Source organism: Salmo trutta, chromosome 17, assembly GCF_901001165.1.
Source record: "Salmo trutta chromosome 17, fSalTru1.1, whole genome shotgun sequence".
Classification (NCBI taxonomy): Eukaryota; Metazoa; Chordata; class Actinopteri; order Salmoniformes; family Salmonidae; genus Salmo; species Salmo trutta.
Window position 1 is genome coordinate 50,878,749 of NC_042973.1, and position 25,601 is coordinate 50,904,349.

At 41.5% G+C, this 25,601-nt stretch overlaps 1 protein-coding gene across 2 annotated transcripts in view; it reads right to left on the reverse strand.

Moving 5' to 3' along the window:
- LOC115152360 (periphilin-1) overlaps positions 1-25,601 on the reverse strand; it is a 44,369-nt gene that overhangs the window by 3,772 nt on the left and 14,996 nt on the right. Inside the window, exons 7-11 of one of the 2 annotated variants that reach the window (XM_029697149.1) lie at positions 18,567-18,668; positions 18,028-18,239; positions 17,657-17,695; positions 14,238-14,311; positions 13,178-13,321 (exon numbers count right to left, since the gene is read on the reverse strand). In XM_029697149.1, the coding sequence (XP_029553009.1) occupies positions 13,178-13,321; positions 14,238-14,311; positions 17,657-17,695; positions 18,028-18,239; positions 18,567-18,668 (571 nt within the window). The remainder of the gene's footprint in view (positions 1-13,177; positions 13,322-14,237; positions 14,312-17,656; positions 17,696-18,027; positions 18,240-18,566; positions 18,669-25,601) is intronic. The other variant, XM_029697150.1, reaches the window with a different exon arrangement.

Genomic DNA, 25,601 nt, shown 5'->3' on the forward strand with positions numbered 1-25,601 from the left:
GATTCTTTAGGGTAGGGGAGCGCAAAGTGGGGCAAACTAGATGAAGACAGACACGTGAAATGATATACACTCCACCATACTCTCCAGAGACTAAATGAGGGGGTCTCTCTTCTCTGCTCTACCTGCCAATTAACTAAATGAAAAAAGAATCCATGACTACAAACGTCTCAAGGTCTCCAGTCTTCTCTCTCCCTCTATCATCATTCTCTCTCTGTCTGAGTCTCTCCTCCACCCTGAAAATACCCCCAGCTCAGCTCAACTAGCTGCAGCATGTTGAGGTAGTTAACACAGACACTGCTATCTGCTCATTCCCGCATCTCTAACCCACATTCTCCTCCCTCTAGACTGCTCTTCGAACTGGAGTCGAACTGCTATGACCTGCAGAGGTGTTTGCTGATGTAGACAAGATTCTAGAACAAATAACCGGGTTCAATTCTAGAGAGAAAATTCGACACGATTGTCGAGTAAAACCTGCGCACAAAGTACCAACAAAAAACGGACAAAATGTGGCATATGTTGGCCTGAGAGACCGATGCTTTAATGTCTGTAGCCCATCATGTCAACCGTAGCCACTGGGCCACATAATGACAGTGTTGGACAGGCACCAACCACAGAAGTGAGAGACCAGGAATACACTTGTGTGGCCAAGTAAGCCCAGGGTCAAGTTCCTCTTTAAACAACTTTCGCCTACAAGTCAAAGAGGGATAAATCGTTTCTACTTCATTTGGAAGAGTTTTACCAAAACATGGAATATGCGCAATGTACAAAGCATTAGGAACACCTTCCTAATATTGAAAGCTTTCTTTGTTTAACCTCTCTTGGGTAGGGGGCAGTATTTTGGCGTCTGGAGGAAAAGCGTGCCTGTAGTCAACTGCCTGCTACTCAGGCCCAGAAGGTAGGATATGCATCTTATTAGTTTGGATTTTAACACTGAAGTTTCTAAAACTGTTTGAATGATGTCTGTGAGTATAACAGAACTCATATGGCAGGCAAAAACCTGAGAAAGAAATCCAACCAGGAAGTGGGAAATCTGATGCTTGTTGTCTTTTCAAGTCATTGCCTATCTAACACACAGTGACTTAGGGTTCATTTTGCACTTCCTACGGCTTCCACTAGATGTCAACAGTCTTTAGAACATTGTTTCATGCTTCTACTGTGAATGGGGAGAGAATAAGAGCATATGGAGTCAGATGACTGAGAAAATGACATGAGCTCAATCGTGCGCACACCCCCCTTGAGAGTTAGGTGTGTTCCTTTTCATTTCTAAAGACAAAGGAATCGTCCGGTTGGAAAAGGTATGATAAAAACATCCTAAAGATTGATTCTATACATCGTTCGACACGTTTCTACGAACTGTAATATAACTTTTTTGACTTTTTGTCTGAACTTACTGCGCGAGAACAGTGCATTTGGATTACTCGAATGAACGCGCGAACAAAATGGAGGTATTTGGACATTAAGATGAACTTCATCGAACAAAACAAACATTTATTCTGGAACTGGGATCCCTGGGAGTGCATTCCGATGAAGATCAAAGGTAAGTGAATATTTATAATGTTATTTGTGACTTCTGTTAACTCCAAAATGGCGGGTATCTGTATGGCTTGTTTTGATGTCTGAGCGCTGTACTTAGATTATTGCAAAGTTTGCTTTCGCCATAAAGCTTTTTTGAAATCTGACACAGCGGTTGCATTAAGGAGAAGCACATCTATAATTCTTTGAATAACAGTTGTATATTTTATCAACGTTTATGATGAGTATTTCTGTAAATTGATGTGCTCATTCACCAGAAGTTTTGGGAGGCAAAACATTTCTGAACATTACACGCCAATGTAAAATGGGGTTTTTGGATATAAATATTAACTTTATCGAGCAAAACATACATGTATTGTGTAACGTGAAGTCCTATGAGTGCCATCTGATGAAGATCATCAAAGGTTAGTGCTTAATTTTAGCTGTATTTCTGTTTTTTGTGACGCCTCTCCTTGCTTGGAAAATGGCTGTGTGGTTTATCTTGTCCAGGCGCTGTCCTAACAATCTAATGTTATGCTTTCGCCGTAAAGCCTTTTTGAAATCGGACACTGTGGTTGGATTAACGAGAAGTGTATCTTTAAAATGGGAAATAATAGTTGTATGTTTGAGAAATTTGAATTATGAGATTTTTGTTGTTTTGAATTTGGCGCCCTGCTATTTCACTGGCTGTTGGCGAGTGTGTCCCACAGGTGGGACGCTAGCGTCCCACATACCCAGGTACAACCAGGTACAACCAAATCGCCCCCGCGATATGCAACTTTTCAGGGAAGTCAGGAACCAATATACTCAGTCAGTTTGAAAAGCTAGCTGTAGCTTTCCTAACAGAAATTTGCATCCTGTAGCACTAATTCCAAAAAGTTTTGGGACACTAAGGTCCATGGAGAATAGAAGCACCTCCTCCCAGCTACCCACTGCACTGAGGCTAGGCAACACTGTCACCACCGATAAATCTACGATAATGGATCATTTCAATAAGCATTTTTCTACGGCTGGCCATGCTTTCCACCTGGCTACCCCTACCCCGGCCAACAGCTCAGCACCCCCTGCAGCAACTTGCCATCGATAAAAGACAGTACTGTGCTGCCGTCTTCATCAACCTGGCCATGGCTTTCGACTCTGTCAATCACCGCATTCTTATCGGCAGACTCAATAGCCTTGGTTTCTCAAATGACTGCCTTGCCTGGTTCACCAACTACTTCTCAGATAGAGTACAGTGTGCCAAATCGGAGGGCCTGTTGTCCGGACCTCTGGCAGTCTATGGGGGTGCCACAGGGTTCAATTCTCGGGTCGACTCTTTTCTCTGTATATATCAATGATGTCGCTCTTGCTGCTATTGACTCTGATCAACCTCTATGCAGACGACACCATTCTGTATACATCTGGCCCTTCTTTGGACACTTAACAAACTTCCAAACAAGCTTCAATGCCATACAACACTCCTTCCGTGGCCTCCAACTGCTTTTAAATACTAGTAAAACTAAATGCATGCTCTTCAACAGATTGCTGCCCGCACCCGCCCGCCCGACTAGCATCACTACTCTGGACGGTTCTGACTTAGAATATGTGGACAACTACAAATACCTAGGTGTCTGGTTAGACTGTAAACTCTCCTTCCAGACTCACATTAAGCATCTTCAATCCAAAATTAAATCTAGAATCGGCTTCCTATTTCGCAACAAAGCCTCCTTCACTCATGCTGCCAAACATACCCTTGTAAAACTGACTATCCTACCGATCCTTGACTTCGGCGATGTCATTTACAAAATAGCCTCCAACACTCTACTCAGCAAACTGGATGTAGTCTATCACAGTGCCATCCGTTTTGTCACCTAAGCCCCATTTACTACCTACCACTTGCGACCTGTATGCTCTCATTGGCTGGCCCTCACTACATATTCGTCGCTTCAGGTCATCTATAAGTCTTTGCTAAGTAAAGCTCCGCCTTATCTCAGCTCACTGGTCACTATAGCAACACCCACCTGTAGCATGCGCTCCAGCAGGTATATTTCACTTGTCATCCCCAAAGCCAACACCTACTTTGGCCGCCTTTCCTTCCAGCTCTCTGCTGACAATGACTTGAACGAATTGCAAAAATCACTGAAGCTGGAATCTTTTATCTCCCTCTCTAACTTTAAGCATCAGCTGTCAGAGCAGCTTACCGATCACTGTACCTGTACACAGCCTTTCTGTAAATAGCACACCCGACTACCTCATCCCCATATTGTTATTTGTTTATGTGTAACTGTTGTTTTGTTGCACTGCTTTGCTTTATCTTGGCCAGGTTGCAGTTGAGAACATATTCTCAACTGGCCTACCTGGTTAAATAAAGGTAATTTTTTGATAATTTTTTTAAAATGGTGTGATTGTGGTAACGTACAGAAACTCAAGTAATTTTGTTCACCCGACCTAGAATAACTCACAATCCAATCCTGACTTTATTACCTCCCAAGAGAATTATCTTTGGTTATAGTCACAGCCATCTATATTCCCCCTCAAACCAATACCACACTGGACATTGTGCAAACTGGAAACCACATATCCTGGAGACAGCTTTTATTGTTGTTCGGGGATTTTAACAAAGCAAATTTAAGGAAAACACTACCAAAGTTCTATCAACAAATTGACTGTAGAACCATTTTACTCATCCTTTCTATAAGTAGAATCTCAGACAGGAAGTACCTATGCTAAGGTCTATTCAACACTGGCCTGACCAATCGGAATCCGTGCTTCAAGATTGTTTTGATCACAGGGACTGCGATATGTTGCTATTGGACCAGGTCTCTCTTGGAAAAGAGATGTTCTCTCAATGAGAAAAACCTGTATAAATAAAGGTAAAAATAAAATAAAAAATAAAATATTTCCAGGTAGCCTCTGAGAATAACATCAACGTATACACTGATACGGTGACTGAGTTCATCAGGAAGAGTATAGCGGATGTTGTTCCCACTGTGACTATTAAAACCTACCCAAACCAGAAACCGTGGATAGATGGCAGCATTCACACAAAACAAAGCGCGAACCACCGCATTTAACCATGGCAAGGTGACTAGGACCATGGTCAAATACAAACAGTGTAGTTATTCCCTCCGTATGGAAAACAGGCAAAACGTCAGTACAGAGACAAACTGGAGTCGCAATTCAACGGCTCAGATACGAGACGTACGTGGCAGTGTCTACAGACAATTATAGATTACAAAAGAGAAAACCAGCCTCGTCGGAAACACCAATGTCTTGCTCCCGGACAAGCTAAACACAGTCTTTGCCCACTTTAAGGATAACACAGTGCCACCGACGCGGCCCACTCCCAAGGACTGTGGGCTCTCGTTCTCCGTGGCCAACGTGGGTAAGACATTTAAACGTGTTAACCCTCGCAAGGCTGCCGGCCCAGACGGCATCCCTAGCTGCGTCCTCAGAGCATGCGCAGACCAGCTGGCTGGAGTGTTTACGGACATATTCCATCTCTCCCTATCCCAGTCTGCTGTCCCCACTTGCTTCAAGACAGGTCTAAAGAAATATGACATGAAGAAAATGTAGTCCATTTCAGAAGAACAGAATACCATAACTTGAGTTGTCCTTATGTTAGGCCCTGATCTGGCTATGCCATATGGCTGATGGCTACACTAGTTAATTTAGACAATATTTGCTTAGAATGCAATGACACTCCTTTATAGTATGAAGAATACAATTGAACATTGCTAAATGAATTAGAAAGGATATTATCTCCAAACGATTTCCGAGTGACTGCGCACATGCGGCTATTCTGTGTTGAGTGTTTAACAAAGAAACAGGTCCTCCTATATGCTTAATTTAGAGTTATTTATTCAACTTTAGGTGTTATACAAACATTAGGCTATATGTTTGGATTTTTAATACATTCTAAGGCTGCATGATGCGACTCATAAGGATTTGAAAAAAAGTCACAAGAAAGGCATGAGCTCTGCTTTATTCTTGTACAGGCTGCACACACTTCATCAGTCACTCATTCAAAATTTGACTAGCACTTAATAGTCTCATCAGGACTTGAAATTTTACGACGGCATCCCCCTTTTGGGGCGGTAATGTACCAATAAATAAATAAAATAAATTATATATATATATATATAGGGCTGAAAATAATAATTATAATTCCCTTCTCCCGGCTGCTAACTTATGGATAGGGGGCAGTATTTTCACGACCGGATAAAAAAACGTACCCGATTTAATCTGATTATTACTCCTGCCCAGAAACTAGAATATGCATATAATTATTAGCTTTGGATAGAAAACACTCCAAAGTTTCTAAAACTGTTTGAATGGTGTCTGTGAGTATAACAGAACTCATTTGGCAGGCCAAAACCTGAGAAGATTCCAAACAGGAAGCGCCCTCTCTGACCATTTCTTGGCCTTCTTGATCATCTCTATCCAAAACAGGGGATCTCTGCTGTAACGTGACATTTTCTAACGCTCCCATAGGCTCTCAGAAGGCGCCAGAACGTTGAATGATGACTTTGCAGGCCATGGCTGAAAAACAGTACCGCATTTGGTAAGTGGTCGATCTGAGAACAATGAGACTGGCGTGCGCGTGCACGAGACGACTCCATGTTTTCATTTTCAGTCTTTGAACAAAAACAACGACTCCCGGTTGGAATATTATCGCTTTTTTACGAGAAAAATCGCATAAAAATTGATTTTAAACAGCGTTTGACATGCTTCGAAGTACGGATAATGGAATATTTGTCACGAAACGCGCCGGGCGCGTCACCCTTCGTTACCCTTCGGATAGTGTCTTGAATGCACAACAAAACGCCGCTATTTGGATATAACTATGGATTATTTGGAACCAAACCAACATTTGTTATTGAAGTAGAAGTCCTGGGAGTGCATTCTGACGAAGAACAGCAAAGGTAATCCAATTTTTCTTATAGTAAATCTGAGTTTGGTGAGTACCAAACTTGGTGGGTGTCAAAATAGCTAGCCCGTGATGGCGAGCTATCTACTCAGAATATTGCAAAATGTGCTTTCACCGAAAAGCTATTTTAAAATCGGACACCGCGATTGCATAAAGGAGTTCTGTATCTATAATTCTTAAAATAATTGTTATGTTTTTTGTGAACGTTTATCGTGAGTCATTTAGTAAATTCACCGGAAGTGTTCGGTGGGAATGCTAGTTCTGAACGTCACATGCTAATGTAAAAAGCTGGTTTTTGATATAAATATGAACTTGATTGAACAAAACATGCATGTATTGTATAACATAATGTCCTAGGAGTGTCATCTGATGAAGATCATCAAAGGTTAGTGCTGCATTTAGCTGTGGTTTTGGTTTTTGTGACATTATATGCTAGCTTGAAAAATGGGTGTCTGATTATTTCTGGCTGGGTACTCTGCTGACAATCTAATGTTTTGCTTTCGCTGTAAAGCCTTTTTGAAATCGGACAGTGTGGTTAGATAAAGGAGAGTCTTGTCTTTAAAATGGTGTAAAATAGTCATATGTTTGAAAAATTGAAGTTTTCGGATTTTCGAGGAGTTTGTATTTCACGCCACGCCTATCATTGGATATTGGAGCAGGTGTTCCGCTAGCGGAACGTCTAGATGTAAGAGGCTAATTGCCGTGTGCCGACGCACCTCTCACTCACATGGCTCTCTCAGATATCTCAATTCTTATTAGCCACAAATGCAGTCACTTGATTGGGTCGTTCTCACAGGCATCTCAGCACCGAAGTAGGCTACAAGTGAAGACTGACACGTCGGGGACGCAACTGCACGTGTCCTTCTTATCAAATTCCGAGGTGAATATTTAAGATGTTAGAAGACCTATCCACATTTACTATTCGTCAGCAAACATGAGCAGGCCTAACAAACAGCAAAAGCACTAGCCTATGTCAATCTACTATCCCCCATAGTACAAAAGTTGACCTATTCTATTATGTGCGAGAAATAAATATTCCAAACATACTCTGGGACAGTTATGGGATGCGATAGATACCAAATTAATACAGCCATTCGCATAATTATTATTATTTTTTAATCAATGAGGCTGACGCAACAGATCAGAACATTTATCTTAAAGGTTTGATAAACTATTATGCTATTTCTTAACATTATAAGCGCAGCAATGCGCATACAGCTGTAGGCTATACGGGTGAATGTTCCAAAATGCAATCAAATAGCGGTAAAACACCGTTCTCAAAAGTGACCGCAAATGTGATTATGCATGTAATACTTTATAATTAAAGGTGCATTTTTATGGTGAAAATGATCTTCTCTAAACTTGGCTCACACACCGCCTATGTATGTCAGTTAGGCTCTACACCGGTTGTAAAGCGTACTAATGTACTTAATTTTTATTAGTTATTTGACCACTTTAGTGGCCTATGGGCTAGGTTACATGTAATGTGCAACTATGATTTGAAAAAGTAGCACAACAAAAATGCATGCACTGTTTCTTGCCTTACTGCACACTCTGGGCATCATTCACAAGTGATAATACATCATTCACAAGTGATAGGCTAATGTCACCCATCAGACTAACTATTCTTAATTTAATCTTGACTTTACATACACTAAATAATATATCAAATTTGTTTTGATTTAGAATGGACCACTATCAAGCACCTGTCTCAGAACAGTGGCAGGGGGAAAAAAATACATGTCATCTATGCACTTAAATAGCAAATGGAGGACACGTTCCATAGTGCATTTTCATGCCAGCCAGGTAGGCTATAGTCCTGTTGTAAAACAAAGCAAAGTGCTTAATATTAGGAAAGTTGAGAAATAAATATAGTAGGCCAAGCCTATAGACAGCTGATGGGATCCTCTTTTTAATAAAGGCCATCAAAACATTTCTTACGCTATTGCATAGCATATAGAAATGTTGTGCAACATGAATTCATGGGCTCTCATGAAGTGTTTGATTGGATTTTTCATCACATTTGCATTGATGTCAGAGTGATTAAAGGGACAATAGAGAGCTGAGTAGCAGGCAGTTAGTAAGTTTGGTAGGCTACTAATGACCATCAGCAGAATCAGAGCTTGGAGAACCCTAGTTACCGTGACTAAACGGTCACGTGGAATTTGACTGCGGTCATGACTCGTGACCGCCTGTGTGGCGGTAATACAGTCACCGTAACAGCCCTACTCACCATTCACTTAGAGTTGATTATGTTTGCCATCTTTCAAAAGAAAACCTTCCCTAAACTTTTCTACAGTGTGTTGACACTGATTACATTTTTACAAATTTACTTCCTATATACGCACACACACACACACACAGACTTCTTCTACATGCTTTGAAGTTTTGAGGAAGTGGGAATGGGTGAAAAAAGGGCCTCAAAATAAAATAATTTCCCTCGACATCACTGGAGCTTCAAAAATACTGTTTCTTAAGGATGCACACACACTCACTTCTTCTACATGCTTTGAAGCTTTGAGGAAAGAAGTGGGAATGGGTGAAAAAAGGGCCTCAAAATGAAATAATTTCCCTCGACATCACTGGAGCTTCAAAAATACTGTTTCTAATTAAGGACGCACACACACTTGGAGTGAGCGTTTCACTGCATGTGTGAGGAAGTGTCACGCTGTATTTGTAACAATAGAGAGTATTTAGGGAGTAGTGTTTCCTCAAACTGTACTGTGAACTCTCAGACAGAACCGGTCCCTGGTTACTTAACCAAACAGGAAGGGTGGCTTGACCTGAACCTGCTCTATGTGTGTGTGTTTTTTTTCCTGGGTTCCCTCCCCATCTCCCAACGGAGGGAGCCAGGGACTGATCTCCAGACCTGATACTGGAGAGAGGTAGGGCCACACAGGACGGGTTAAGAAGCCATGGCTGAGAAAAGGGAAGAAGGGATGAGGGGGCGTTTGGAGCGGACATGGAGGTCTGAATTAGAGGGGTACAGTGGGTGTGTGTGTGTTCGCTTGCTTGTGTGTCTGCATGCGTGTAAGCGTAACAGATACAGAGTTGGGGGTTTCGTCTTTAGGAGATTATACATACAAAGCTGTGATTCTATACTGGAGCTCTGCTCAAATGAGCCCTGATGTAGGCAGAGAGGCAGGGGTCCTGAGTTAATAAGGGAAGTGGAGTAATGAGTGGATGTAATGACTGGAGGGCCTGGTACACAGAGGATATCATTAAAACAGCCATTTAATCACTCAGCCTGGACTGGATGCAGACCGGACTGGACCGCTTAGTCTACGTTCCAAATGGCACACTATTCCCTTTATAGTGTACTACTCTGGTCAAAAGTAGGGCACTGTAAAGGGAATAAGGTGCCATTTGGGAAGCAGACTTCATCTGATGGACTAAAAGGGAAAAAAATGATACATTTAGTTTACACTGAACTTCACTGCCAGCAACTTCTCAATACTCCTATTACATTAAATCGTTTCTCTGATACTTAATCTAGGTTTCTAACCAAAATGTAAATAGTCGTACATCCATCGTCCAAAAATCGGAGGAAAACATGTAGGCTAATGCTTTACAGTGTAGTACCATCAACCAAATTGGAGAAGATGGGATACAGGCTTACAAGTTCAAGGGTTGCTGCTAGCTTGTTTTCTGCTGAATTTGATTGTCGTTTTCAAGAGTAATTCCTCTAATGTAACACAGGAGCCTTTCAAGAGGAAGTTACTGGAACATAGCATTAATAAATGTCTTGACATTCTCATTTGCTTTCCTAGCCCGTAATCGGCCGCATATTACATAGGTACGGTAGCTCTACAGTGAGGTATTTTTAGAACATGAACCAGACATAAACATCTCCCGACACGACTGACCCCACTGAGTATCCAAATCATATGGAGTTGTGTATATTTCTAGTCCTCATCCTTCAGCGTTACTGCAAACGTGCTCATTCAAAAACAGCCTCCTCTGAAGATCAGTATCGGATACAGGAGTGAGTGCTCATGGCGCAAGGGTGGTAAAGGACAGTCTCGTCCCGCCATGTGGAGTTGAATAAACAGCTATGGACAGGAGCCATCACACTAAATCAGCCTCAATGGAGGTATGAACCTCGTGCCAGCGCCCAGCTCCATCCTCAGTCAAAGCACCAGCCACCCAGTGCCAGCTCTATCCCAAACACTATCCCCATGCCCAGCTGCAGACTTTCTGCTCCAACCACATCCCTAGTGTTAGCCACATCTCTATTCCCATCCCCAGCCCTGTACCCCGGCCACATCCCCATGCAAACCCAGCTCCATCCCCATGCATCTTGGTTTCCGTTTGGTCTGGTGAGTTTGGCTTGGTCCTCCACTGTACAGGGATGGGGATCAGACTGCATTTGGCTAAGGTCAATATAGATGTTACAAGCCAGTGCCTCTCCACACAACTGCTGCTGTAACCTGGTTAGGAAATGGCAGGGTAAGCATGTGTGCTATGTGTGCGTAAGCATGTTTGTAATGCCAAAAGAAGTACCCACACCGTGGGTGGCCCGCCAGAACCCTGCAGGGCAATTCTTGCCCTGGTTTAACGGGAACAGATAAGTGGTAGTGTAGTGCAGTGTGTGTGTGTGTGTGCGTGTGTGTGTGCGTATGTAGGGAAGGGCTGGGCAGGGCAGGCAGACTCAAATAGTAGGCCCTGTGTAGAGCATCACAACCTGAGCATCACAACCTGAGACGCTTAAGTCCTTCCTGCCAACTCATCCTCCCTCCCTGTGCTCTCTCTCTCTCCCCCAAATCAAAATGACATTTCCCAAGCCACCATATGCAGGCAATAGGGCTTCAGAGAGCCACTAATCCAGATGGAGGGAAAGGTTCAGGCCTAGGAATCGGACTAGAGATAGCATTCTTGCACGGGTCAGTTCTTTGGAGTCACACCCGCCCCACGCCGGCCACATCAATTCCAAGCCCCACCTGATATCCGACATCAGGACTTGGGCTGCAAATTTGTAAATTTTGCTGCCGACTAAATTTTGCTGCCGGTCAACAAACGGTTACATTTTTTCAAAATAGTAAAATGACGTGACCAACAGAAAAGTACTATTTGAGATCTGTATATAATGACGCGATGCTTATGTTTCCGCGCTAACAACGAAAGTCGGCTCTAGGCGGGAAGGCAGGCGACAAGCTTAGGCCCAAAACAAGCCCATAGAAACGTATTGGGCTTATTTTGGACAGATTTTAGCGAAAGAAAAACCTCTCACTTTGCCTCTTCCTCTCTGATACTATGCATGCATACACGGACCAGACATTTTTCATTAAGAGCTTACTGGGAACATTCAACAATAGCAAGCCTATCGTCTAACAGTTCAAAAGGCTATAGTCCATTGTTGAACATGCAACCTCTGTGATGATGCAGCTAATAAAACATTTTCAAACATTTGCCAAAATGCAATTTGCGGAAAACACCGCTCTTAACCTAATGCGAACAGTTGTGACAGAGATAAAAATCTCTGTTAGAAATGTAGAAAGAGGGGAAATCTAATGGTTGTTGCAATGATAGGTTGCTAATATGACTAGGATTGTAGCTTTGGCTTCTGGACAACAAAATGAAGTTGATATGAAAATCAATAGAACAGGAGAGAAATGCTGGTTAAATGGCATGAGGAAGTCTTTATAAAATAATTGCCTCCATGTTTCTACAGATGGATTTTTCGCAAGGCTACTTTGAAGCAAGGTAAGACATGCCTCATTATTTGAAGTAAAGTAAATCGTTCAGGTTTCAAACAATTCTACTGCCTCAAGCACACATTGCAAAGTGGTGGGTGACGCGCTGGTAGCCAATGCTAGGCAGGCTATAGCCTACACACCCGAATGGGAGGCGCGCTTTAATTACGAGTTGAAATTGAGAAATAAAAATAGCTCCTTTTAAAATTGTGGCCACCAAAGTTAACACGCGATTGCATTCAGAATTGTTATTTGTTGCGCAATGACTGAGCATGCAAAAGCAGGTTTCACTCCAGTAGCCAACAGACTTTGAGGAGCTACTCTCACACTGTCTGACAGGTGGTAGGCTATTCCACTCCTCAAACTAGGCTCTGTATGCTGTGTGTGTGTGTGTGATAAATTAGATGCATGGCCTGTAACGAAAATACAAACGCGCCAATTGAATTCCACAAAATTATGCAAATGATCCTATAGACTGATAAGGATGACCGGTCAAATGTATTTTCAGCAGCTAACCGATTAACAGTTAGCATCCCTAAATCAGGACAGATTTTTCTACGCAACCTGACCCACCTGCATAGAATTGTTCCGAGAGCCGATCAGTGACCCGCCAAATAACAAATTTCATTAATTGTTTTTATGATTCCAGAGTAGTAGGCTATTATTCCCCTTTCTGCATGAATTAATTTGTCTACATGTCTATTCAACATTTGGATAAAAAGGCTACTCAAACCTTTACCAGCGTACCGTTTTTAGACATATGGCCTGCATATGGTCTAAATGAACGAAAGCCTGAATTAACCTAACAATTAACTGATATTAAACTGAATTTACCTATCGTAAACAAATACCTGCTTGCACTTTTTGCTGGCTGTATATCCATCTACCGGCTTGTTGTCCTTGTCCACAATGACACAAAAATCCTTCCAAACCAGGTGATTTTTTTGCAGGTCAACCGCTGGGAAGCGTTGGTATCCAACCCGATGCAGGACTCTACCACACAGCCAGCAGAGAATGACTAGCTAGCAGTTGAGTGTTGTTGGATAGTGGGACCTCTTATTACCTTCTCAATTTCCAGGGCTTTAGCTGCGATGGCCTTAGAGCGCCGTGTCTTGAAGTTGGCCTTCTGTGTCTGGTCGGTCTCATCCTTGGCCGGCACTGTGTCCTCCGGCTCCGCTAGCAGGGCTGGGCTGGGGTCAAGTTCCTCCTGGGAGGGTAAAGGTTAAAGCTAACGGGTTAGAGTGCCAGGCAGGACACAGCAGTTCAAATGGCTTAACTGATTCAGGTTTCAAATTCAAAGCATGTGAGGGCAACACTGATTAGAGTCAACGAGGTTGTTGCTGTCATTTTGTTTTTCAGCACATCAAACGCTTTAATATGCATGCAGCATCTCAACAGTGATCTAGAATGTTTTTCCTTCAACATCTTTGATCAAAGACCGTCGACAGCTGAGGATGAAGGCCCACGCCCACCGACGTCAGCGCATCATACTGCATCATTTAGTGTTAAAAAGGAAATGAGACACAAAACATAACATCTCTGAGTGTCAATTTGAACAAGAGGAGGCCTTTTGTGACCGCGTTAGCATTGAAAACAAACAACTTTTGAAACGCCCATTACTTTTAGTTTACAGAATCCAGAAAGCTTTCATCCATGGCAAGGAAATGGGTCATGCATGGTGAACGCAGTCTTCATCTATCGTGACCTCATCAGACCACAAGAAAGAGACAGGCCACTTAAGGTACATCAACTGTTCCTCTGCGATGTGGGTTCTAGAATGAATGACATGAACAGGGATTTGCAACAGATTCCATACACCATGACAGGGCAATGAATTGTGTTGATAAATTATGTATCCATAGAAAGGTATGTGAAATGTGATGGTCAATGTTGAAACGATGACACAAAAGAAAAATAGCCTGTATAGTAACGAATCGGACTTCAACTATGTATTGAGTCTCATGGAATTCCATAATCCAACCAAGTGACGTAAAACAGTTGTGCAGGTCTTAAGAGATTCTTCTACCTTTTGATATAGGCCTAATGAATGAATGATCCTATCAACTGAGAGGCTGAGCCGAATCAGGAGCAGTGAGCTACGTCTGACAGTTACGCAGTCGTACCTTGATTGAGACAGCGCTGTGTGGAGAACCGTCTAGGGAGGCACTCTTTGTGTGGCCTAGCAACCTGGGCTTATCTGTGGAGTGAAGGAGAAGAGGAATGAAGAAAGAGACAGGGGGACAGAAGGAGAAAGAAAAAGGAGACGAAAAATATAGAAAACAGTCAAACAGAAACCCTCACATCTCATGCATACACAGTAAACTAAGAAGCATTGTAAAACAAAAAAAGGAAACATTTAAGAAAAAGGAGGGCACTCAAAATAAAAATCAGGGCCACCAGGCGCAGTACAATTCCATTTAAATCCTCTCAGTATTAAAAAACACACTGGGGAACTACCACCACTTATTCTATATAGTCATCCACCGTGCAATCACTCATTGCACTCGTACAGTGAACAATGGATAGGACAAGTTGCTACGGGACTGACGACAAGCAGAGCCCAGACAAATCGCTGTTAATTTTACGAACTTGTTGGAATAGCTTGCACAATAGCGGTCGACAAGTTCAGCTGTGACTAAATTGAAATATTGTGCTCCGCCGGCTCCAATATGTCTATAAAAAAACAAATATGGCTGGGTGGAAATGTTTGTTTTTATTCCCATGGCGATGAGACTGAGCCAAGGTGAAATTAAAAACACACTTCTTCCAGGAAGTTTTATGAAAACAATTCCAAGTAACCCATGAAAAAGTTGTTTGTTGGTTCAAAATGCAGCAAAATTTGAAATTGATTGAGTGCTGGATTTCCTATGATACTATTAACAGATGATTCTTTGAATGAGAGATGTTTACTTAGGCAAAAATGTTTGTAGGCTGAATTTATAATAAAATTGATATTTGCCGTGTTAAAAGAACAGAGTAGCACAGACATAGAACTCTCTGTCTATGACAGACCAGGCCTTTGCATTTTGAGGAAATCCTGGTAACTTGGAATGACACTCACTCGCCAGACACTCTGGATCTGTGGAGAAGAAACTAGGCTGCTGTTTAACTTAAATGATTAGTGACAGATGCTCATGAATTGCAAATCCAGAAGAGGAGCATCCAGAAGATTGTGTGTGTTCCATCAAAGAGAAACGTAATGACATTAGTTAAACGGCAGCAAAGGAATCTAAGCAGATTAAACATCAAACCTCACTAACGGGTAATGAATGAATGAAAGTCAGAAACAGAACCCTGCAAGACTGCGGATAAGAAGACTAATCCATATCAACAGTCAATGTATTAGAGCAGGGTATTTCTGCCAGCTTAAATTGGCTAATTGTTTTTTGTGTGTTATCAATCCAAAACAAAGAAAAGTTAGGATATATTGTATAGTCTAATCATTAGGGCCGGGAATTGCCAGGCACGTCACAATACGGTATTATCATGATACTCACGATTCTATATGTATTGCGATTTGATGTTCCAAATATATTGCTTACTATATAGTATGTCTGCTGCAGAGAGACAAGAGAACGTGAGAGAAAATTAGTTTTAAAATCAGTAATGGAAGTTAAAAAAAAAGAGCTAAAAACATGTCGGCTCACAATTTCATAAGAAGATGGAGAACAAGCTATAGGATGTTAGATACTAGAGGTGTTGCACAGGTTCAGCATACACACACATTTTTTATTTTACAAATCGATACTTGAGTCAAAGTATCAATATAATATTTGACCAAAATAATATCGTAAACATATTCAGTTTATCCACCCCACTACTAATCACGAAAGCTAGACTATACTTCACCAAAAGATTGTGGACATCTGCTCTTCAAACATCTCATTCCAAAATCAAGGGCATTAATATGGAGTTGGTCCCCACTTTGCTGCTATAACACCCTCCACTCTTCTTGAAAGGCTTTCCCTTTCCACTAGATGTTGGAACACTGCTGCGAGGACTTCCTTCCATTCAGTCACAAGAGCATTAGTGATGCTGGGTCTTGTGTTGAAGTCGCTTCCAGAGGCAGTTTGGAACTTGGTAGTGAGTGTTGATTTTTACATGCTTCAGCACTTGGCGGTCTTGTTCTGTGAGCTTGTGTGGCCTACCACTTCATGGCTGATCCGTTGTTGCCCCTAGACGTTTCCACTTCACAATAACAGCACTTACAGTTGACCAGGGCAGCTCAAGCAGGGCATAAGTTTGCCGAACTGACTTGTTGGAAAGGTGGCATCCTATGACGGTGCCACATTGACAGTCACTGAGCTCTTCAGAAAGGCCATTCCACTGCCAATGTCCGTCTTTGGAGATTGCATGGCTGTGTGCTCGATTTTATACACCTGTCAGCAACGGGTGTGGCTGAAATAGCTGAATCCACTAATTTGTCCACATACTTTTGTATATATAGTGTAGAATATCTTCTTCAAGAGGTACTTGAAAAATACTATTTGGGAAGTAAAAACCTGAACCATAACCTATAGGCAGCAGGCTTTCTCTAAGCCATTGTACTCACTCAGAGACATCGTACAGGATTCTCACCTCACACTGTGTGGTGTGCATTCCTTATCGTCCCTCCCAAACGGTTTCTTTCTGTGCACTTTGATGTGTTGGCTTAGCCAAATTAGTGTTCCAGACAGGGGTGGAGGGACAACTGTTTTCTACGTGTTTTACTGCATCTTCAAAAGGGGATAGAATATGCAGCCCAAATACAGGGGTGGAGGGGGGGGGTTCTTCAGACTAAACTGAAGGCTTCCTCTGTGCTCTCTTTACACAGTAGCATAATGTAGGAAAATAAGGGCTTTAAAACCCCTCTGCAGTGATTATGAGAAAGGACTTCTTCAGTCAAAAAACAAAGTGTGAAATGGCTGCATTAGACATGGGGATATTTAAGGACACTCCCTGTTACTTTCCTTTATTCTCCTACTATCCCAAAATTGTTAATCTCAATCTTCCCACTTCAATTGAAGGTAGGCCTAACTTAACCTACGCAGATTCCCGATTAATCCACACAGAGAAAAGTTAATAGGTGTCTTTTTACATACCCAGGCTGTCCATTGAGGTCAGAAGACCTCTATGACAAGGGAGACCTGGCAAGACCTGACTGAATCCTTTTGAAGCTCATAAAGAAAGTTAGGCTACAACATAACGGTATGCATGCTCCACTCAAAGGGGAAGGTAATGGGACAGGGAGTGAGTGCTGGTTTGATCTCGAAGACATCTGCTAGCTCAGTGCGCAAGCCAAGCAAAGGTTAGACCTTGAATCAAAAGCCAAATCACCTCAAAACAAGGCTATTCTTTCCCCAGCCTTAGAGAACCTGCGTGTGTGTGTGTGTGTGTGTGTATGTGTGTGTGTGTAATTAAAAATGTTCCAGCACCTCCATTTAATACACACCTCCACTGAAAACAGATGCTCCTCTCAGAGTGGCCGGGCCTCTACATATTAGTTTTAGCATCACTTCAAAACGTGCCAATTTTCTTTTAGGGATATGAAGTGTAGACTTACCAGGCTCTCTGCTCTGGCTGTGAGGCTCTTCTTTATACCCTGGAGAGGGGCGAGAAAAAAAAGAAGAAGGCCACCAAGATGACTGACAGCAGATACAAACACCAAGGTTACAGTATCCACACTAGTGGATGCACGTCCTTTACATTGCTTCATTCCAAGTGATATGCTAGAATGGACACTGGAACAGAGCCAGACTCTAAAGTGATTGATTAAATGTGATATTATTAAACCATTGACAGCCAAACTAAATGCCTCAGTAGATGAGAAACCAAAAGAGAAACCAAAAGAAACTTAGGATGCTTCCCTATGTGACCTGGTCAAAATAAGTGCACTATATAGGGAATATGGTGCCATTTGGGTTGCAAAATTACTCTTCTGATGGTAGGGGAAGCCCTTCTGGTCCCTGTCTGGGGAGTAGCTCCTTCTGCTGGTGTTGGACCCGGAGCGCATGAGAACGGAGCCTGTTATTGGTGGAGTATCCCTTCTAATGGGAGAGCGGTCCCGTAATCTAGTGTAGGTGTCCCCGGCAGGACTTGCAGGGTTGGGGCCCAGGACCCTCCGCCTGATACCCTCAGGGTTCTCCCTGAGAAAACAGAGAGCGAGAGAAGGGGATTCAAGGGCCCATTCATTCAGGTCCACTCAATGACAGAACTAAAGCCACGGCTCTACACATGATGAGCGCCTGGATTCTAATTACCTCTAAGTGTAGAGTGAAAGAAGAAAACCACTTGATATGAAAAAATGAAGTTGCTGGACTTTGAACAAAAATAAGTAGTGCCTTGGATCTTGAAAAACAGTATACAACAACTGAAGTCACCGGGTCAGTCCATTGGTGCTTGGCACTTGGTCTATTAACTAAGTGCACTAGAAAGAATGGGCCTACCCTCGGCCAAAGTACATGAGGGCCTACCTCAGGTTGGGGTAGGCTGGAGACACGGTCCTCGAGAGAGGAGCTATCACTTGAACTCTGCTGCTGGGGTGGGAGCCCACTCTGCTGCTGTTCCTAAAATTTCTAAAATAAAATAGACTTTGGTAACACTTTACTTGACACCCTGCATCATAACCATGTCATAATATGTCAACAGCTGACATAACCTGTCATTGCTGGACTTGGAAGAAAATAAGTAGTGCCTTTTATCTTGAAAAAGGTATACAACTGAAGTTGCCGTGTCACTCCACTGCTACATCCGCAATAATCTGCTAAACACATGTATGTGACCAATACAATTTGATAACACATTTAGACCGGTTGTGACATTGATTGCATTATTTTATGGCTGGTTAAGACACCTACATAAGAGTGTCAAAACCCACAAAACCACACCAGGCAAAACATTTCATTACACGATAGCCTACTTGTCAACAGTATGTTTGTTAAATAACGTTTTCTTAAATGGACCATATTAAATCATCATTGTAATTGCGCATTGGGTTAGGTCAGACATGCCCCCAATCCAATACTCTGTTGCTGATAAGTGTTGAACGCAGGAGCAGATTTCAGGTACAGGACAAGACACCCTCTTTTTGATTGATGACTGACATAAGGGCATGTATGTGATAGGCATATCTGGCTTATTTGATGAAATCTGTCATATTGCTTCATGACAGTGTCAAAGCGTATTTTCGTAGTCCACGTAAAGTGACATAGGATGGTCATAATGCTTCTTGACAGTGTCATAAAGTGTATTTTCTTAGTCCAAGTAGAGTGACAGAATCGTCATAATGCTTCATGACAGTGTAATAAAGTATATTTTCTGCAAGTTAATTAAAATATGATGAAAAAAAACATGAAAGAATTCATTACAACAACAACGGACTTAAGAAACAAACTTTCAAAACGAAAGGAAACTTCTTGGCAGGGAAAAAATACATTTGAATAAATGTGGGTTTTGACACTTATGTAGGTGTCATTATCAGCCATAAACATAATATGTAACAGCTGTAAATATACTGATCATGACAGTGTTGTGACCATATTATGACAAGTTATTTGTATTTATTATGGTTCCCCATTCAGCTACTCTTCCTGGGGTTCGGCAAAATGAAGGTAGTTATACAATTTCAAAAACATTACAATACATTCATTACAGAATTCACAACACACAAAGTGTGTACCACATATTTACAACAACATCCATGTGTACGTGAGTGTATAGTGTGTATGTTATCATGTGTGTGTATGCATGTGTCTGTGCCTATGTTTGTGTTCCTTCACAGTCCCCGCTGTTCCATAAGGTGTATTTTGATCCGGTTTTTATCTGATTCTACTGCTTGCATCAGTTACCTGAAGTGGAATACAGTTCCATGTAGTCATGGTTCTATGTAATAGTGTGCACCTATAAAAATCTGTTCTGAACTTGGGGACTGTGAAGAGACCTCTGGCGGCATGTCTTGTGGGATATGAGTGGGTGTCTAATCTGTGTGCTTGTCGTTTAAACAGACAGCTCGGTGCTTTCAACATGTCAATACCTCTCACAAATACAAGTAGTGATGAAGTCAATCTCTCCTCTACTTTGGGTCAGGAGAGATTGATATGCATATTATTAATATTAGCTCTCTGTGTACATCCAAGGGCCAGACGTGCTGCCCTGTTCTGAGCCAATTGCAATTGAACAGTATTACAGGTGTGACAAAACTAGAGCCTGTAGGTCCTGCCTTGTTGATAGTGCAGTTCAGAAGGTAGAGTAGCACTTTATTATGGACAGACTTCTCCCCATCTTAGCTACTGTTGTATCAATATGTTATGACCATGACAGTTTACAATCCAGGGTTACTCCAAACAGTTTAGTCACCTGATCTTGTTCAATTTCCACATTATTTATTAACATATTTAGTTGAGGTTTAGGGTTTATTGAATGATTTGTCCCAAATTCAATGGTTTTAGTTTTTTAAATATTTAGGACCAACTTATTCCTTGCCACCAATTCTGAAATTAACTACAGCTCTTTGTTATGTGTTGCAGTCATTTCAGTTGCTGTAGTAGCTGACATGTATAGTTTACTCAAAGCCAGTGGCATGTCGTTAGTAAAGATTTACTTTTTTCATGGGGTCTAGACAGCTGCCCTGGGGACTTCCTGATTCTACCAGGATTATGGTGGAGAGGCTTCAAATAAAGAACAACCTATGTGTTCTATTAGACGGGTAAATCTTTATCCACAATATAGCAGGGAGTGTAAAGCCATAACAAGTTTTTCCAGCAGCAGACTATGATCAATAATGTCAAAAGCCACACTGAAGTCTAACAGTGTGGCTCAGCCAATCAGTCATTTGTGTAAGTGCTGTTCTTGTTGAGTGTCCTTCCCTATAAGCGTGCCGAAAGTCTGTTTGTCAATTTGTTTACTATAAAAAAGCATTGTATCTGGTCAAACACAAATAGCTGATTGGTCAGCTATTTGAGCCAGTAAAGGGGGCTTTACTATTCTTAGGTAGCAGAATGACTTTTGCTTCTCTCCGGGCCTGAGGGCACACACTTTCTAGTAAGCTTATATTGAAGATATGGCAAATAGGAGTGGATATATTGTCCGCTATTATCATCAGTAATTTTTCATCCAAATTGTCAGACCCCGGTGGCTTATCATTGTTGAAAGACAATACGTTTTTCACTTCTTCCACACAGAATTCAAAATTACAATTGTCTTTCATAATTTGGTCAGATATACTTGGATGTGTCGTGTCAGCATTTGTTGATGGCATGTCATGCCTAAGTTTGCTAATCTTGCCAAATGTATATATATATTTTTAAATCAAGGACATTCATGTCAGCTGTGTTATTAGGAAAGACCTCAAGTCATGAGGTCAAAAGAATTGTCCATAGAGCTCTGAGACAGGATGGTATCGATGCACAGATCAGTGGAAGGGTACCAAAAAATACATCTGTAGCATTGAAGACCCCCAAGAACACAGTGGCCTCAGTCATATTTTAAAACTGAGCAATCGGGGGAGAAGGGCCTTGGTCAGGGAGGTTTATATTAAACAAATTTACAAGACTTTCAGCACAATTATCTGGTCTGATTAAACCAAGATTGAACTTTTTGGCCTGAATGTCAAACGTCACGCCTGGAGGAAACCTGGAAGCATCCCTACGGTGACGCATGATGGTGGCAGCATCTGTGGGGATGTTTTTCAGTGGCAGGTACTGGGAGACTATTCAGGACTGAGGCAAAGATGAACGGAGCAAAGTACAGAGAGATCCTTGATGAAAACCTGTTCCAGCGCGCTCAGGACCTCGGAAGGTAAACCTTCGCCCCAGTGTAACAGGATAACGACCCTAAACACAAAGCCAAGACAATGCAGGATTGGCTAATGGAAAAGTCTTTGAATGTCCATGAGTGACCAAGCCAGAGCCCGGACTTGAAACCAATTGAACATTCCTGGAGAGACCTGAAACCAGCTGTGCAGCGACACACACCATCAAACCTGACAGAGCTTGAGAGGATCTGCAGAGAAGAACGTGAGAAACTCCCCAAATACAGCTGTGCCAAGCTTGTATCGTCATACCCAAGAAGACTCAAGGCTGTAATTAATGCCAAAGGTGCTTCAACAAAATACTAATGTAAATTTTTTTTAATACATTTGCAAAAAATGATAAGGCTGTAACTTAACAAAATTTGAAAAAGCCAAGGGTTCTGAATACTTTCCAAATTCACTGTATTAGAGGTCGACCAATTATGATTTTTCAACACCGATAATTGGGAGGACCAAAAAAAGCCGATAACAATTAAAAAAAGAAATATATATAAATAAATAAAATCGGCCAATTTTGAATACACACACACACACACACACAGTTGAAATCGGAAGTTTACATACACCTTAGCCAAATACATTTAAACTCAGTTTTTCACAATTTCTGACATTTAATCCAAGTAAAAATTCAGCTATTATTTCTTTCATCATATTCCCAGTGGGTCAAAAGTTTACATACACTCAATTAGTATTTGGTAGCATTGCCTTTAAATAGTTTAACTTGGGTCAAACATTTCCGGTAGCCTTCCACAAGCTTCCCACAATAAGTTGGGTGAATTTTGGCCCATTCCTCATGGCAGAGCTGGTGTAACTGAGTCAGGTTTGTAGGCTCACACACACTTTTTCAGTTCTGTCCACAAATTTTCTATAGGATTGAGGTCAGGGCTTTGTGATGACCACTCCAATACCTGGACTTTGTTGTCCTTAAGCCATTTTGCCACAAATTTGGAAGTATGCTTGGGGTCATTGTCCATTTGGAAGACCCATTTGCGACCAAGCTTTAACTTCCTGAATGATGTCTTGAGATGTTGCTTCAATATCCAAATAATTTTCCTGCCTTATGATGCCATCTATTTTGTGAAGAGCACCAGTCCCTCCTGCAGCAAAGCACCCCCACAACATGATGCTGCCACACCCGTGCTTCACGGTTGGGATGGTGTTCTTCGGCTTGCAAGCCTCCCCCTTTTTCCTCCAAACATAACAATGGTCATTTTGGCCAAACAGTTCTATTTTTGTTTCATCAGACCAGAGGACATTTCTCCAATAAGTACAATCTTTGTCCCCGTGTGCAGTTGCAAACCGTAGTCTGGCTTTTTTTGTGGTGGTTTTGGAGCAGTGGCTTCTTCCTTGCTGAGTGGCATCTTCACAAGGTCCTTTGCTGTTGTTCTGGGATTGATTTTCACTTTTCGCACCAAAGTACGTTTATCTCTAGGAGAGAGAACGCGTCTCCTTCCTGAGCGGTATGACAGCTGCGTGGTCCCATGGTGTTTATACTTGCGTACTATTGTTTGTACAGATGAACGTGGTACCTTCAGGCGTTTGGAAATTGCTCCCAAGGATGAACCAGACTTGAGGTCCACATTTTGTTTCTGAGGTCTTGGCTGATTTCTTTTGATTTTTCCATGATGTCAAGCAAAGAGGCACTGAGTTTGAAGGTAGGCCTTGAAATACATCCACAGGTACACCTCCAATTGACTCAAATGATGTCAATTAGCCTATCAGAAGCTTCTAAAGCCATGACATCATTTTCTGGAATTTTCCAAGCTGTTTAAGGCACAATCAACTTAGTGTATGTAAACTTCTGACCGACTGGAATTGTGATACAGTGAATTATAAGTGAAATAATCTGTCTGTAAACAATTACTTGTCATGCACAAAGTAGATGTCCTAACCAACTTGCCAAAACTATAGTTTGTTAACAAGAAATTTGGGGAGTTGTTGGTGGTTGAAAAACTATTTTTAATGACTCCAACCTAGGTGTATGTAAACTTCCGACTTCAACTGTGTGTGTGTGTGTGTGTGTATGTATATACACACACAGACAGTTGAAGTCGGAAGTTAACATACACTTAGGTACAAGCACTTATATATATATACACACACACACACACACACACATACTTGTAACAATGACAATTACAACAATACTGAATGAACAATGAACACTTACTTTAACTTAATATAATACATCAATAAAATGAATTTAGTCTCAAATATATAATGAAACATGTTCAATTTGGTTTAAATAATGCAAAAACAGTGTTGCAGAAAAAAGAAAAAGTGTAATGTGCCATGTAAAAAAAGCTAACGTTTAAGTTCCTTGCTCAGAACATGAGAACATATGAAAGCTGGTGGTTCCTTTGAACATGAGTCTTCAATATTCCCAGTTAAGTTTTAGGTTGTAGTTATTATAGGAATTATAGGACTATTTCTCTCTATACCATTTGTATTTCATATACCTATGACTATTGGATGTTCTTGCCAGCCTAATCTCGGGAGTTGATAGGTTTGAAGTCATAAATAGGGCTGTGCTTCAAGCATTGCTAAGAGCTGCAGTAAAGTGCTGTTTGAATGAATGCTTACGAGCCTGCTGCTACCACCGTTCAGTCAGACTGCTCTGTCAAATATCAAATCATATACTTAATTATAATAAACACACAGAAATACGAGCCTTTGGTCATTAATATGGTCAAATCCGGAAACTATAATTTCAAAAACAAAACGTTTATTTTCAGTGAAATATGGAACCGTTCATTGTTTTATCGAACGGTGGCAACCCTAAGTCTAAATATTGCTGTTACATTGCACAACCTTCAATGTCATAATTATGTACAATTCTGGTAAATTAATTGCGGTCTTTGTTAGGAAGAAATGGTCTTCACACAGTTCGCAACGAGCCAGGCAGCCCAAACTGCTGCATATACCCTGACCCTGCTTGCACTCAACGCAAGAGAAGTGACAATTTCCCTAGTTAATATTGCCTACTAACATGAATTTCTTTTAACTACATTAAGCAGGTTTAAAAGAATATACTTGTTTATTGATTTTAAGAAAGGCATTGATGTTCATGGTTAGGTACATTTGTGCAACGATTGTGCTTTTTCCGCAAATGCGGTTTTGTTAAAATCACCACCTGTTTGGACAAAACAGAGATGCTTGTTCTAGGTCCCAAGAAACAAAGAGATCTGCTGTTGAATCTGACAATTAATCTGGATGGTTGTACAGTCGTCTCAAATAAAACTGTTAAGGACCTCGGCATTACTCTAGACCCTGATCTCTCTTTTGAAGAACATATCAAGACTGTTTCAAGGACAGCTTTTTTCCATCTACGTAACATTGCAAAAATCAGAAACTTTCTGTCCAAAAATGACAAAGAAAAATTAATCCATGCCTTTGTTACTTCTAGGTTGGACTACTGCAATGCTCTACTTTCCGGCTACCCGGATAAAGCACAAAATAAACTTCAGTTAGTGCTAAATACGGCTGCTAGAATCCTGACTAGAGCCAAAAAATTGTATCATATTACTCCAGTGCTAGCCTCCCTACACTGGCTTCCTGTTAAGGCAAGGGCTGATTTCAAGGTTTTACTGCTAACCTACAAAGCATTACATGGGCTTGCTCCTACCTATCTTTCCGATTTGGTCCTGCCGGACATACCTACAGGTACGCAACGGTCACGAGACGCGGGCCTCCTAATTGT